General features: G+C 49.0%; 1 protein-coding gene across 2 annotated transcripts in view; it reads left to right on the top strand.

Annotated features, from left to right (window-relative positions):
• The window catches only part of TBC1D2 (TBC1 domain family member 2), a 158,678-nt gene that overhangs the window by 97,414 nt on the left and 47,646 nt on the right, over window positions 1-13,618 (top strand). For both annotated transcript variants that reach the window (XM_069741882.1, XM_069741890.1), the window contains exon 9: window positions 3,840-4,030. In XM_069741882.1, coding sequence (XP_069597983.1) covers window positions 3,840-4,030 — 191 coding nt within the window. The remainder of the gene's footprint in view (window positions 1-3,839; window positions 4,031-13,618) is intronic.

Raw genomic sequence — 13,618 nt, forward strand, 5'->3', positions numbered from 1 at the left:
TGAAGAGCACATCTGAAAATTGAGAATTTTGTGAGCAGCCCTGCACAGAAGAGCAGATCTGGATGCACATGAACTGGTCTTAGGGGTTTTGAGATGATTTAAGTATGGTACGCTGGAGACAAGATGACACCACCTGTCAGAGGAGGTTTGAAGCCAGATGTGACAGTGTCTTGGGAGTGCTTTATAGGAGAAAACTGAATGGGGAGTATTGCAGGAACCCCTGGACTGGATCTTTCTATACTGGTTTGTGGTGGTTGATTTTTGTGGAAAAGCTTTGGTTACCATTATGCCTGTAATGGGGGCTTTAGTTGCCACTACTGAGGGGGGCGGGAGCTGAAATGTGGCTCGCGACCCTCTCTTAAGGCTGGATGTGGCTCACGACCCTCTGTCTGAGCTGAATGTGGCTCTCAAGATCAGAAACGTTGGAGACCTGTGCATTATAGCAATGGCTGGCCCGCTTTGTGGCGTCATTAATAGGCCTTGAGCCATATGCTCTGCATTTCTGTGTGAACATGCCACATACAGATCATTTTGCACAGGTGTGCCAGGCGGCAAAATCCTGATTGTAGGCTGGATGCATTGTCGGTATTATTGCTCCTGTGCTTCTGTCATCCACCATCTTAACTTGGGTCCGCTGCACTTTGGTTAGTGTAATTGTTTGGAGGCCTTGAACAGGTAAGCATCTCTGCCTGTGTACTGTTTTTTTTTTTTTTTGTAATTAAAACCACTACATGCTGAAGGGCGGAGTGCTCGGTCAGAGAGCTAACCTACAAATAACAAAAGACTGACTGGCACTTCCAAGCTAGTGTGAAAAGGTGCATACTAGGAGCAGCTACCTCCATGTACAATATACAAAAGAAATTGCACTCTGTTGTGCTAAAGCATGTAAACATGGAATATATGAAATATGAATAATAAGATAAAAAAAATAAGAGAAAATAATAAGAAAAAATTGAGACGCTTAGCACATAATTTGGCCAATTCATGCATGCCCAGAACCAACGACAAGGCGGTCTCAATCTGCTGGAACCCTGTGTGTCTAGTGTGAATACCTCTCTTAAGCTGAAGTCTGAATTCCTGGGTAAATGTGGATACCTCTCTTTAAAACCTGTATTGATGGGCAGCACGGTGGCTCAGTAGTTAGCACTGCAGCCTTGGAGCGCTGGGGTCCTGGGTTCAAATTCCACCAAAGACCACATCTGCAAGGAGTTTGTATGTTCTCCCCGTGTTTGCGTGGGTTTCCTCCGGGTACTCTGGTTTCCTCCCACATTCCAAAGACATACTCATAGGGCTCACAATCTAGATTCCCTGTCGGGGACAGAGAGGATAATGTGTGCAAAACTGTAAAGCGCTGTGAAATATGTTGGCGCTATATAAAAATAAAAATTATTATTTTGGGTAAGTAGGAACCTACTGTAATTAAAACCACCACATGCTGAAGGGCGGAGTGTTCAGTCAGAGCTAACATACAAATAACAAAAGACTGACTGTCACTTTCAAGCTAGTGTGAACAAATGCATACTAGGAGCATACAATATACAAAAGAAGATGCACTCTGTAAACATGGAATATATGAAATACTAGATGGTGGCCGATTCTAACGCATCGGGTATTCTAGAATATGTATGTATGTATGTCGCGCTTAGCACAGCCACGTAGTATATAGCACAGCCACGTAGTATATAGCACAGCCAGCCACATAGTATATAGCACAGCCACGTAGTATATAGCACAGCCACGTAGTATATAGCAAAGCCACATAGTATATAGCACAGCCACATAGTATATAGCAGCCAAAAACTATATAGCACAGCCCATGTAACACAGACAGCCACGTAGTATATAGCACAGCCACGTAATATATAGCAGCCACATAGTATATAGCACAGCCCACGCAATATATAGCACAGCCCACGCAGCATATAACACTGCCCACGTAGTATATAGCAGCCAGGCAGTATATACCACAGCCCACGTAATAAATACCACAGCCCACATAGTATATAACACAGCCCACGCAGTATATAACACAGGCCACATAGTATATAACACAGCCCACGCAGTATATAACACTGCCCACGTAGTATATAGCAGCCAGGCACTATATAACACAGCCCATGTAATATATATCACAGCCCACGTAGTATATAACACAGGCCACATAGTATATAACACAGCCCACATAGTATATAACACAGCCAACGTAGTATATAGCAGTGTTGGCACCATATCCCTGTTTAAAAAAAAAGAATTAAAATAAAAAATAGTTATATACTCACCCTCCATCGTCCACCGAAGCTGTCCCGATGCACGCATGCGGCCGCCAGCTTCCGTTCCCAGAGATGCATTGCGAAGTTACCCAGATGACTTAGCGGTCTCATGAGACTGCTATGTCATCTGGGTAATTTCCCAATGCATCTCTGGGAACGGAAGCTGGCGGCCGCATCGCGCGCATCGGAGGTCTTCAGAAGGTGAGAATAGCACTTTTTTTTGTTATTATTATTTTTAACATTATATCTTTTTACTATTGATGCTGCATATGCAGCATCAATAGTAAAAAGTTGGTCGGGGATGGGGCGACACACTGGTGCTGACTGGAGGGGAATAGGGAGGGGGCACTGACTGGAGGAGAGTAGGGAGGGGCCAATTCGCGGCCGGACCAAGCTTGTCGCTGACCAATCAGTGACGCGGGATTTCCGTTACAGACAGACAAACAGACGGAAGAACCCCTTAGACGATTATATAGATAGATGAATAGCAATACTGCTCTGATAATGAGAACAAATTGAGACGCTTAGCACATAATTTGCCCAATTCATGCATGCCCAGCAACTAACCCAGAGCACTATTGCTATTCATATTTCATATATTCCGTGTTTACATGTGGCTGCAGGGAATGGAGGCTGGGGTTATCAACAGGTGCAGGTCACTTCAGCGCATACTTGGCTCTACTTGCCGACGTGTCACAACCTTTATAAGGGCATTTTTCAGGGTAGGTGCACACAGTCGGTAAACGCTGCGGGTTGGATGCTGTGTACCTCTGCATCGTCCAAACCGCAGCATCTGGATCAGTGTTTCTCAACTCCAGTCCTCAAGACCCACCAACAGGTCAAGTTTTCAGGATATCCTTAGTATTGCACAGGTGATAATTTCATCACCTGCTCAAGCATTAATTCTATCACCTAGGCAATACTAAGGAAATCTTGAAAACATGACCTGTTGGTTTGTCTTGAGGGCTGGAGTTGAGAAACACTGATCTAGATGTTACAGCACAGGGTGGGATTTCTCGAGATCCCTTGTCCACTATGCGTGCTCCGGCGCCCACTGCTTACCTGCGGAGTCAGACATGGGGTGCGTCTTTCTAGACTGCAGCATGTCAATTTATCTTGTGGAGACGAGAGTCTCCGCAACATAAATCTCACCTATACAGTGTATTGGACGCTGTGATTCCACACGGTTCAATGAACACATGCGGAATCACCTGCGTTCAAAAGCTGGCAGCGCTTTGTATGCAGCAGACGTGCTGCTTCCAAAGCGCTGCCAATTGCTGAATGTGTGCACATACCCACACTGATCTATCTAGCAGCCTTTCACTCATCTATTCACCAGCGTGTTCTGTATGTAGTGTAGATTAGGATGGAAGTAATCAGTGGAGAAGTTTGCATTGTAAGCCAGAGAAAATGCTACTGACTGGCTTGGTAAGTGACTGATAATGGTGTTTCCAGTACATTTGTGCTAATAATAAAGTGTCCCACGTTTTTAATACTTGGCCTGATTTAGAAGTCCGAACAGCTTAGAATGCTCAACAACGTGTTAATTGAAGTTCTTTTATTTTACAGTGTTCATACCAGGAAGCCAGGAATTGTCAGATAGAAAGCAAATATTTAATTGTACTGAGAAAGCTGCAAGAAGCGCTGCCATATTTAGATGCCGAGTACTGTGAAGTCATAAAACATTTAATAGAGGATGCCTTACAGTCTGATATAAAATCACCTCTTCAACCATCCACTGTGCAATTCAGTCCTCTCAGGTAAGTGGTTAAAGTGAGCAAGCATAAAGGAGAGTATGGAGATGTACAGTATGCCATGGAAAATTCAAGAATCAGCCTAAAGGGACACTAAACCTAGGATTGAAACCTAAAAGTAAGCAGAACATAGATGTGACCACACTATCTGTCATTCTGCAAGATTTGGAACCCGCAGAACCTGCAGAAATCTCATGGGATATTTCCCTGATCATATGTTGCATTGTAAGCGGAGTTGTGACCTGTAGTAATGTTTGTGATCTAGTGTATGTCGTATCAGACACATACCAAAGATCTTTAAAAATGTCTTAGTTTAAAGGGACTTGTCACCTTGGAAAATGACTTACCTTTGTAGATAGAAGCTAGATCTGCAGGTAAATGGGGTTACAGTACTTCCTGACTGCCTTTCTTAAAGTGTGAATACTGATAGAAAATAAACTTATCTCCTCCCAGGAGCAGCCAACTGTCAGACATACATTCATTGCTTACAGCTTCACTCACTATACTGCGAGTTGCCTCATTAAACACTAGAGATGAGCAAACATGTTCGGAAAACGTTCGCTAATTTCAAATTTGGCACGAACGTGGTACATTTGAATTTGAGTTCTGTTTCAAAAACATTTGCACTCAAAATAAATCATCACGTTTCCACTAATGCTTTTGTTATTACTTTGGCTAGGATAGTGGTGCTGTATGATGAGCAGGGGGACAAGATGACATGTTTGATAAGGGGATAGAGTGTGGAGAGGCTAGAGAAGTGGCACTCTTTTTTGTTTTTTTTCCTTTTCTTCCATTAACCTTGTGTGTTGATTCAGGCAGCCAATCAGGGTGCAGAAACATCCACAACTTCATGTCAGAAGAGTTATTGTGATTGGCTGCTGAAGTCACATGTTTGCTTTTTAAATGGCCAGTGACATCTTGTTTTTCTGGCACCATTTTCTCAATGCACAGTGCAGAGAAGCCCCTCCTGATAGTGCTGCAAGTGAACTTGTCAGTTAGCTAGATAAAATCCTCTCCTCTGCGAAATCGATCTTCCACCTTCTAGTGCAAAAACTGTGTTGCAGTCTTCGGAGGCACCATTTGCTAATCCAAATCATTTGTGATAAAACTGTGTATTGTGACAATTCAGAAGGCCAGATTCCCACGTAAATAACATTAGGCCTAATATTGTGGTGCAGCCACTAGGCCCAATTAGCTAATCCAAATCGTTTGTGATAAAACGGTGTTTGAGTGACAAATCAGAAGGCCATATCTCCACTTAAAAATAGTTTGGTCTGATATTAGGGTGAAGCCATGAGGCTCATTTACCTAATCCAAATAGTTTGGGATAAAACGGTGTTTGAGTGACTAATCAGAAGGTCAGATTTCCACTTAAAAATCGTTAGGTATAACAGTGTTGTTCAGGCACACTATCTAAGAAAATAAATAGTGAATGTTCATTTAGTGACAGGTGACTGACAGCTGTGAGCCTAAGGTTGTGAAACAGCAGGGTACAAGAGGGGAACGCTACATACAACATGAGCTGGGAAAAAGTGAGGTCGTGGTTGAAGGGGGAATAGGCTTGATGTTCGATGTGTAAGTGGGTTAATGTAAGATCAACTGAGCAAGCACAGTCTTGTCCTATCCAAAGACCACTGACAAGATCTGATACTGGACGGGCTACTTAACTTCCTTTGTCAGCCGCACAGCGGTTTGCCTTGTAGATGAGGCTCAGAAAGGGAGTGTGCTTCAGTGAATGGCAAGTGTTGCATCAAGTGGCCTCCCTCTTCCGCCACCTTAACATCACACACAGTACAATCCTCATAGGTGGCACCCCAATCACCCTTGTTTCCTCCCGCATCAAAAATTTCCCTACAACCCAACTGACTGTGGGGAACCTCAAACGGGTCATTCTGCAGAGCTGTTCACACATTCTCTTCCATGCTCATCAGAGGTCTGCTTCAAAGAATCACACAATCCAGAGGAGTAAAGCATCTCCACCGATTTCCAAAATTTTTTTTAATGCCGGGGCCGAAAGAATAGAATCCAGACCCTTGTCACCAGATGTTAACCACCGGGGTTGGAGGTGATCCTCAGATACCAGAGGCGCATGCGGACTGTACTGTGGTGTCAGGGCAGAAAGAGGAGGAGGGTGACACTCAGGGTCACACACAGTACAATCCTCATAGGTGGCACCCCAATCACCCTTGTTTCCTCCCGCATCAAAAATTTCCCTACAACCCAACTGACTGTGGGGAACCTCAAACGGGTCATTCTGCAGAGCTGTTCACACATTCTCTTCCATGCTCATCAGAGGTCTGCTTCAAAGAATCACACAATCCAGAGGAGTAAAGCATCTCCACCGATTTCCAAAATTTTTTTTAATGCCGGGGCCGAAAGAATAGAATCCAGACCCTTGTCACCAGATGTTAACCACCGGGGTTGGAGGTGATCCTCAGATACCAGAGGCGCATGCGGACTGTACTGTGGTGTCAGGGCAGAAAGAGGAGGAGGGTGACACTCAGGGTTAGGAGTGTGAGAACAGAGATGATGATGAGGTTGTAGATCCCACTTGGTGTGAACTCTGAGGTACACAGCTGAGTATCTCAGCAGAGAAAGTGGAGGAGGAGACAGACTAGGAGGTTGCACTGTGACTTTCCACACAGACACAAAGTGATGCAACTACCACAAGGCCTGCATCCTCAGCGCCAACTCTGGCTGTGCCAGTGGCGAGTCTGCAGTTCCCAGGGGCAGCAAGGGTTGCCTAGTCTGTGTATTTCTCGAAACCACAAAGGATGACTTAACTCTACTGATTTTTTTTTTTAATTTGGCAGAGGCAAAAATTGCAATAATTTAATAACTATATGCATGAACCGGCACATGCAGGATAAACATGTCTTAGTGTGGGAATCTCAATGTACTAAAATGCAGACTATGAGGCCTCATCAACCACTGGCTGTCCCATCAACCCCATCTGCTGCTTCTTCATCCTCCATCACCATTGCCAAGCCTTTTCACACAGGTCTCCTGCCGCAGAAACTCCCCTACAGTTGGGTGAGAGAGAGTCCACCAGCTGTTATGGAAGTGGACATGACTGCTGCTTTTTGCAACACATCTTTCTCAAGCCACCATAACATCTCCACCTGCACCTCACTCACAGTCCAGCAGTTTGTCCTGTTCTCCTTAGTCCACCCTCTCTGCACAACTGCCAGCCCTTTGTCTTGCAGTTGTCGACACGTAAAAGAATTTTCCTCCTTCGCATTGCAAAGCTAAGAGCTTGAACTCCACCATCTCCAATCTGTTGGCCACGGAAATGCTGCCTTTCCGCCTGATGGATACAGATTGTTTCAGAAAGTTGATGGCCGTCGCAGTACCAGTTGCCATCACTTCACTAAGAAAACTGTGACTGCTCTATACCAGCATGTCAAAGACAACATCACCCATTCCCTGAAAAAAATCTCTGCCAAGGTGCATTTCACCACTAAAACCTGGATGAGCAAACATGCGCAGGGATGTTACATCTCACTGACTGGCCACTGGGTGACTGGTGGCTGTGGAGGCAGGCGGTCAAGGGGCTGCTCCACAAGTGTTTGAATCCCCAGAGCTTACGGGACAAACCTCTGTATCTAACAATTCATCCACTGTTTCTGGCTCCTCCACCTCGTCTAGGCCCTTCCCCTGTGCCCTCAAAGTCTCCCTTAATCAGACACACGCTCCAATAGTGCAGATAGACTCCCCCACCTCTGTACTGTGCAGCCATGGCTCACCGCAATCATGCAGTGTTCAAATTAATATGCCTTGGAGATCACAGTCACACAGCTCAAGAGTTGTGGACAGCCATCTAGTCCGAGTTAGAGCTATGGCAGTCTCCACTGAATCTTTAGCCAGGGAAGGCAACCTCACATACGTGCCTTGCCTTGCCTGGCTCACATCCTCAACCTGGGGGTACAGCAATTTTTCTGCCACTATCCCTGCCTGGATTTGCTGCTGCAGAAAGCACGGTTGCTGTGCGCTCACTTCTCCAGATCGCACCCCATAGGTCATTGATTTGCATCACTATAGAGGTTTTTCGGCCTACCGGTTAACCATTTGATTTGTGATGTTCCGACACAGTGAATTCCACTCTGCATAGGTTGCATCGACTGTGGCATCAACGCCCTAGTGCAGTATGTATTTTTGCATAGCCTGGGCCAATGCAGTAAGAATGTGGTGCAAATCACGCTTGTGGAGTGGGCACAGACAAAGGACCTCTCCACAGTTTTTGAAATGGCTACTAAGGTGATTAGCACTGGCGATGCCATCAGCATCACTATTCCGGTCATCTACATGCTGGATCACACTTTGAATAGTCTGTGTGAGAAGGTGGTGGTCCCAGAGGAAGAAGTGGAAACAGAAGAGGATGTGGAAGACAATATCTCAAATTTCTGGACTGTCGTCACACAGGGGGGTGCCATGGGAGGGTGGCTTACAGCGATTGAGGGAACCTAATTGTACCAGATAAACTGTTAGTGAAAGTGCAGTAGCGGAGGAACAAATGGAGAAGGACAAAGTGATGGGCGCACAACTGTCAAGAGATGAAGCGGATAATGTTGTCTGTGATTGGTGGGAGGGGATTGAGGAAGCATCCGTGAGTGTTACCCCGCCACCAACACATCATTGAAGCGCCAGGCACATGAGCACCTTCTTGCTGCACTGTCTGCAACCATGATGCCTGTATTCTTAGGGTTAAGCACATCCGGTTGTCCCCTTAAAGTATAGAGCACCTAGCTTTGATCAAAATGAACAAGTCATGGATCTCCAATGAATTTTGCACCCCAGTCAAAGACTGGGCACACTAGGTGATGGTGTCGTTTTTAGTGTCATGCCTTGATCTCGCGCTTTTGCAGTTTGTGCCATATTTGTGGTGTTTTCTGTGCCTGCTGTTGTTAGTGCTGCTGTTGTGTCAAACCATTTTTTTTTAAATGTGTAGACTTCAAGTTGAGTCTCCATCTGGTGGGTTGCCTCTAGTGAAAGGTATGTCAGAGGCCTATTATACGGTTTCTACTTTGTGGAAATTGATGCCACTTTAGTGGTGTGTGATAATTTTTTGAAAAGCGGAGACTCCAAGTTAGGTCTCCATCTGGTGGGTTGCCTGTGTAAGTAGAACTCCAAGACATGCAGGCCTGCACTTACTTTCAGTCAACTACCTGTTACGATGACTTTCCTTATGTTTTTCTACCAATAGTACAGTATGAAACTGATGTTTGTGCCTTCTGAGTGTGGCAGGAATTTAAAAAAAAAAAAACATTGGAGGTGTTGCATGCGGTATCAGGGCTCCCATCTACACCACTCCTTTAACCACCAGGTTCTCATTGAAACTTCAATTCAAAGCTGTAAATGCTAGCCTAGACCCTGATACCTCATGCATGGCTTATGGCTGACTACTGCTGTAACATTTGCAAATTTTTACTGTGGGTCAATTGATGCCACTTTCCATGGTGTCTGCCCCAAAATTTAGCTGTTTGGGAAGCTTTTTGTCATCCCTTAAGGTATTGTGTACATGTTTGATTTGACCTCTTTGAATCGACTGAGGTTTGGGTACGTTCGTCGAAATGTTCAGGGAACATGTTCGGCAAACGTCTAAACGTTCGGTGAACCAAACTGAACCAAACCTTGAAATGTTTGCTCATCTCTTCTAACCACTCCCCACCAATTCGATTGACAACTCACTCTGCACAAATACACTGCAGAGTCCTTGTCAATCAAAGTACAGGGTATGCTTCTATCTGCCGCCAAGTACAGGGTATGCTTATATCTGCCGCTCACAGTATAGTGAGCGGTGCTGTAAGCAACGACAGTCATGGGGGGGTGCACAGACCGATTACAGATTGCCCTCAGGTCTCGTAAGGAATTAAGTTACATTTTGTCCCAGTAGCTGCACTGTCAGTAAAGCAGCCAGGCAGCATTGTAACCCTAGATACCTGCAAATTATTGCTGTATCCTCAGATAAATAGCATTTTCAGAGATGAGAAGTTCCCATTATATTGCAACTAGCTATTGAACCCGTTCTACGCCCGGGAGGCGAGCATTTATATTGGTATATGGTCTCCATCCTGGTATGTGCTGCTCCATCCTGCGTCCCCATCCTGTCATGTGCTGCTCCCATCCTGCACCCCCATTCTGTCATGAGCTGCTCCCATCCTGCACTTCCATTCTGTCATGTGCTGCACCCATTCTGCGCCCCCATTCTGCAATGTGCTGCTCCCATCCAGCGCCCCATCCTGTCATATGCTGCTCCCATCCTGCGCCCCATTCTGTCATGTGCTGCTCCCATCCTGCACCCCCCATTCAGTCATGTGCTGCTCCCATCCTGCATCCCCATTCTGTAATGTGCTGCTCCCATCCTGCGCCCCTATTCTGTCATGTGCTGCTCCCATCCTGCACCCCAATCCTGTCATGTGCTCCCATCCTGTGCCCCAATCCTGTCATGCGGGGTTCCCACCCTGTGCCCCCATGATGTCATGTGCTGCTCCCATCCTGCGCCCCCGTTCTGTCATGTGCTGCTCCCATCCTGTGCCCCCGTTCTGTAATGTGCTGCTCCCATCCTGTGCCCCCATTCTGTCATTTGCTGCTCCCATCCTGTCATGTGCTGCTCCCATCCTGCGCCCCCGTTCTGTCATGTGCTGCTCCCATCCTGCGCCCCCGTTCTGTCATGTGCTGCTCCCATCCTGCGCCCCCGTTCTGTCATGTGCTACTCCCATCCTGCTCCCCTGTTCTGCCATGTGCTGCTCCTATCCTGCGCCTGTTCTGTCATGTGCTGCTGCCATCCTGCGCCCGTTCTGTCATGTGCTGCTGCCATCCTGCGCCCGTTCTGTCATGTGCTGCTCCCATCCTGCTCCCCTGTTCTGTCATGTGCTGCTCCCATCCTGCGCCCGTTCTGTCATGTGCTGCTGACATCCTGCGCCCGTTCTGTCATGTGCTGCTCCCATCCTGCGCCCGTTCTGTCATGTGCTGCACCCATCCTGCGCCCGTTCTGTCATGTGCTGCTGCCATTCTGCGCCCGTTCTGTCATGTGCTGCTGCCATCCTGCGCCCGTTCTGTCATGTGCTGCTGCCATCCTGCCCCCCTTCTGTCATGTGCTGCTCCCATCCTGCGCCCGTTCTGTCATGTGCTGCTGCCATCCTGCACCCCAATCCTGTCATGTGCTCTCATCCTGCGCCCCAATCCTGTCATGCGGGGTTCCCATCCTGTGCCCCCATGATGTCATGTGCTGCTCCCATCCTGCGCCCCCGTTCTGTCATGTGCTGCTCCCATCCTGTGCCCCCGTTCTGTAATGTGCTGCTCCCATCCTGCATCCCCATTCTGTAATGTGCTGCTCCCATCCTGCGCCCCTATTCTGTCATGTGCTGCTCCCATCCTGCACCCCAATCCTGTCATGTGCTCCCATCCTGCGCCCCAATCCTGTCATGTGGGGTTCCCATCCTGTGCCTCCATGATGTCATGTGCTGCTCCCATCCTGCGCCCCCGTTCTGTCATGTGCTGCTCCCATCCTGTGCCCCCGTTCTGTAATGTGCTGCTCCCATCCTGCGCCCCCATTCTGTCATTTGCTGCTCCCATCCTGTCATGTGCTGCTCCCATCCTGCGCCCCCGTTCTGTCATGTGCTGCTCCCATCCTGCGCCCCCGTTCTGTCATGTGCTGCTCCCATCCTGCGCCCCCGTTCTGTCATGTGCTACTCCCATCCTGCTCCCCTGTTCTGTCATGTGCTGCTCCCATCCTGCGCCCGTTCTGTCATGTGCTGCTGCCATCCTGCGCCCGTTGTGTCATGTGCTGCTGCCATCCTGCGCCCGTTCTGTCATGTGCTGCTGCCATCCTGCGCCCGTTCTGTCATGTGCTGCACCCATCCTGCGCCCGTTCTGTCATGTGCTGCTGCCATTCTGCGCCCGTTCTGTCATGTGCTGCTGCCATCCTGCGACCGTTCTGTCATGTGCTGCTCCCATCCTGCGCCCGTTCTGTCATGTGCTGCTGCCATCCTGCGCCCGTTCTGTCATGTGCTGCTGCCATCCTGCCCCCGTTCTGTCATGTGCTGCTCCCATCCTGCGCCCGTTCTGTCATGTGCTGCTGCCATCCTGCGCCCGTTCTGTCATGTGCTGCTGCCATCCTGCGCCCGTTCTGTCATGTGCTGCACCCATCCTGCGCCCGTTCTGTCATGTGCTGCTGCCATCCTGCGCCCGTTCTGTCATGTGCTGCTGCCATCCTGCCCCCGTTCTGTCATGTGCTGCTCCCATCCTGCGCCCGTTCTGTCATGTGCTGCTGCCATTCTGCGCCCGTTCTGTCATATGCTGCTGCCATCCTGCGCCCGTTCTGTCATGTGCTGCTGCCATTCTGTCCCCGTTCTTTCATGTGCTGCTGCCATCCTGCGCCCGTTCTGTCATGTGCTGCTGCCATCCTGCGCCCGTTCTGTCATGTGCTGCTGCCGTCCTGCGCCCGTTCTGTCATGTGCTGCTGCCATCCTGCCCCCGTTCTGTCATGTGCTGCTCCCATCCTGCGCCCGTTCTGTCATGTGCTGCTGCCATCCTGCACCCGTTCTGTCATGTGCTGCTGCCATCCTGCGCCCGTTCTGTCATGTGCTGCTGCCATCCTGCGCCCGTTCTGTCATGTGCTGCTCCCATCCTGCTCCCCTGTTCTGTCATGTGCTGCTCCCATCCTGCGCCCGTTCTGTCATGTGCTGCTGACATCCTGCGCCCATTCTGTCATATGCTGCTCCCATCCTGCGCCCGTTCTGTCATGTGCTGCTGCCATTCTGCGCCCGTTCTGTCATGTGCTGCTGCCATTCTGCGCCCGTTCTGTCATGTGCTGCTGCCATCCTGTGCCCGTTCTGTCATGTGCTGCTGCCATTCTGTCCCCATTCTTTCATGTGCTGCTGCCATCCTGCGCCCGTTCTGTCATGTGCTGCTGACATCCTGCGCCCGTTCTGTCATGTGCTGCTCCCATCCTGCGCCCGTTCTGTCATGTGCTGCTCCCATCCTGCGCCCGTTCTGTCATGTGCTGCTGCCATCCTGCGCCCGTTCTGTCATGTGCTGCTGCCATCCTGCGCCCGTTCTGTCATGTGCTGCTGCCATCCTGCGCCCGTTCTGTCATGTGCTGCTGCCATCCTGCGCCCATTCTGTCATGTGCTGCTGCCATCCTGCGCCCGTTCTGTCATGTGCTGCTCCCATCCTGCGCCACCATTGTATTATATGCCCCCCATAAGACGCTCCAGTGTGTATGCCCCCGTATGCTGCTGCCATATAAAAAAAAAATATACCATACTCACCTATCGTCCGGCTCCACTGCAGGTGTGTCTTCAAGAAAATCGCGCCAGAAAGCGCGGACTGCGCAGGCGCCGATTCCGGCAGCAGGAATCGGCGCCTGCGCAGTCCGCGCTTTCCGGCGCCATTTTCTTGAAGACACACCTGCAGTGGAGCCAGAGTGTGTCTTCAAGAAAATGGCGCCGGAAAGCGCGGACTGCGCAGGCGCCAATTCCGGCAGCAGGAATCGGCGCCTGCGCAGTCCGCACTTTCCGGCGCCATTTTCTTGAACACACACTCCGGCTCCTCTGCCTGTGACTGGTAAGTCAGAGGGCGGCGCCGGCACGC

The sequence above is a fragment of the Ranitomeya imitator genome, chromosome 1, assembly GCF_032444005.1.
Source record: "Ranitomeya imitator isolate aRanImi1 chromosome 1, aRanImi1.pri, whole genome shotgun sequence".
Classification (NCBI taxonomy): Eukaryota; Metazoa; Chordata; class Amphibia; order Anura; family Dendrobatidae; genus Ranitomeya; species Ranitomeya imitator.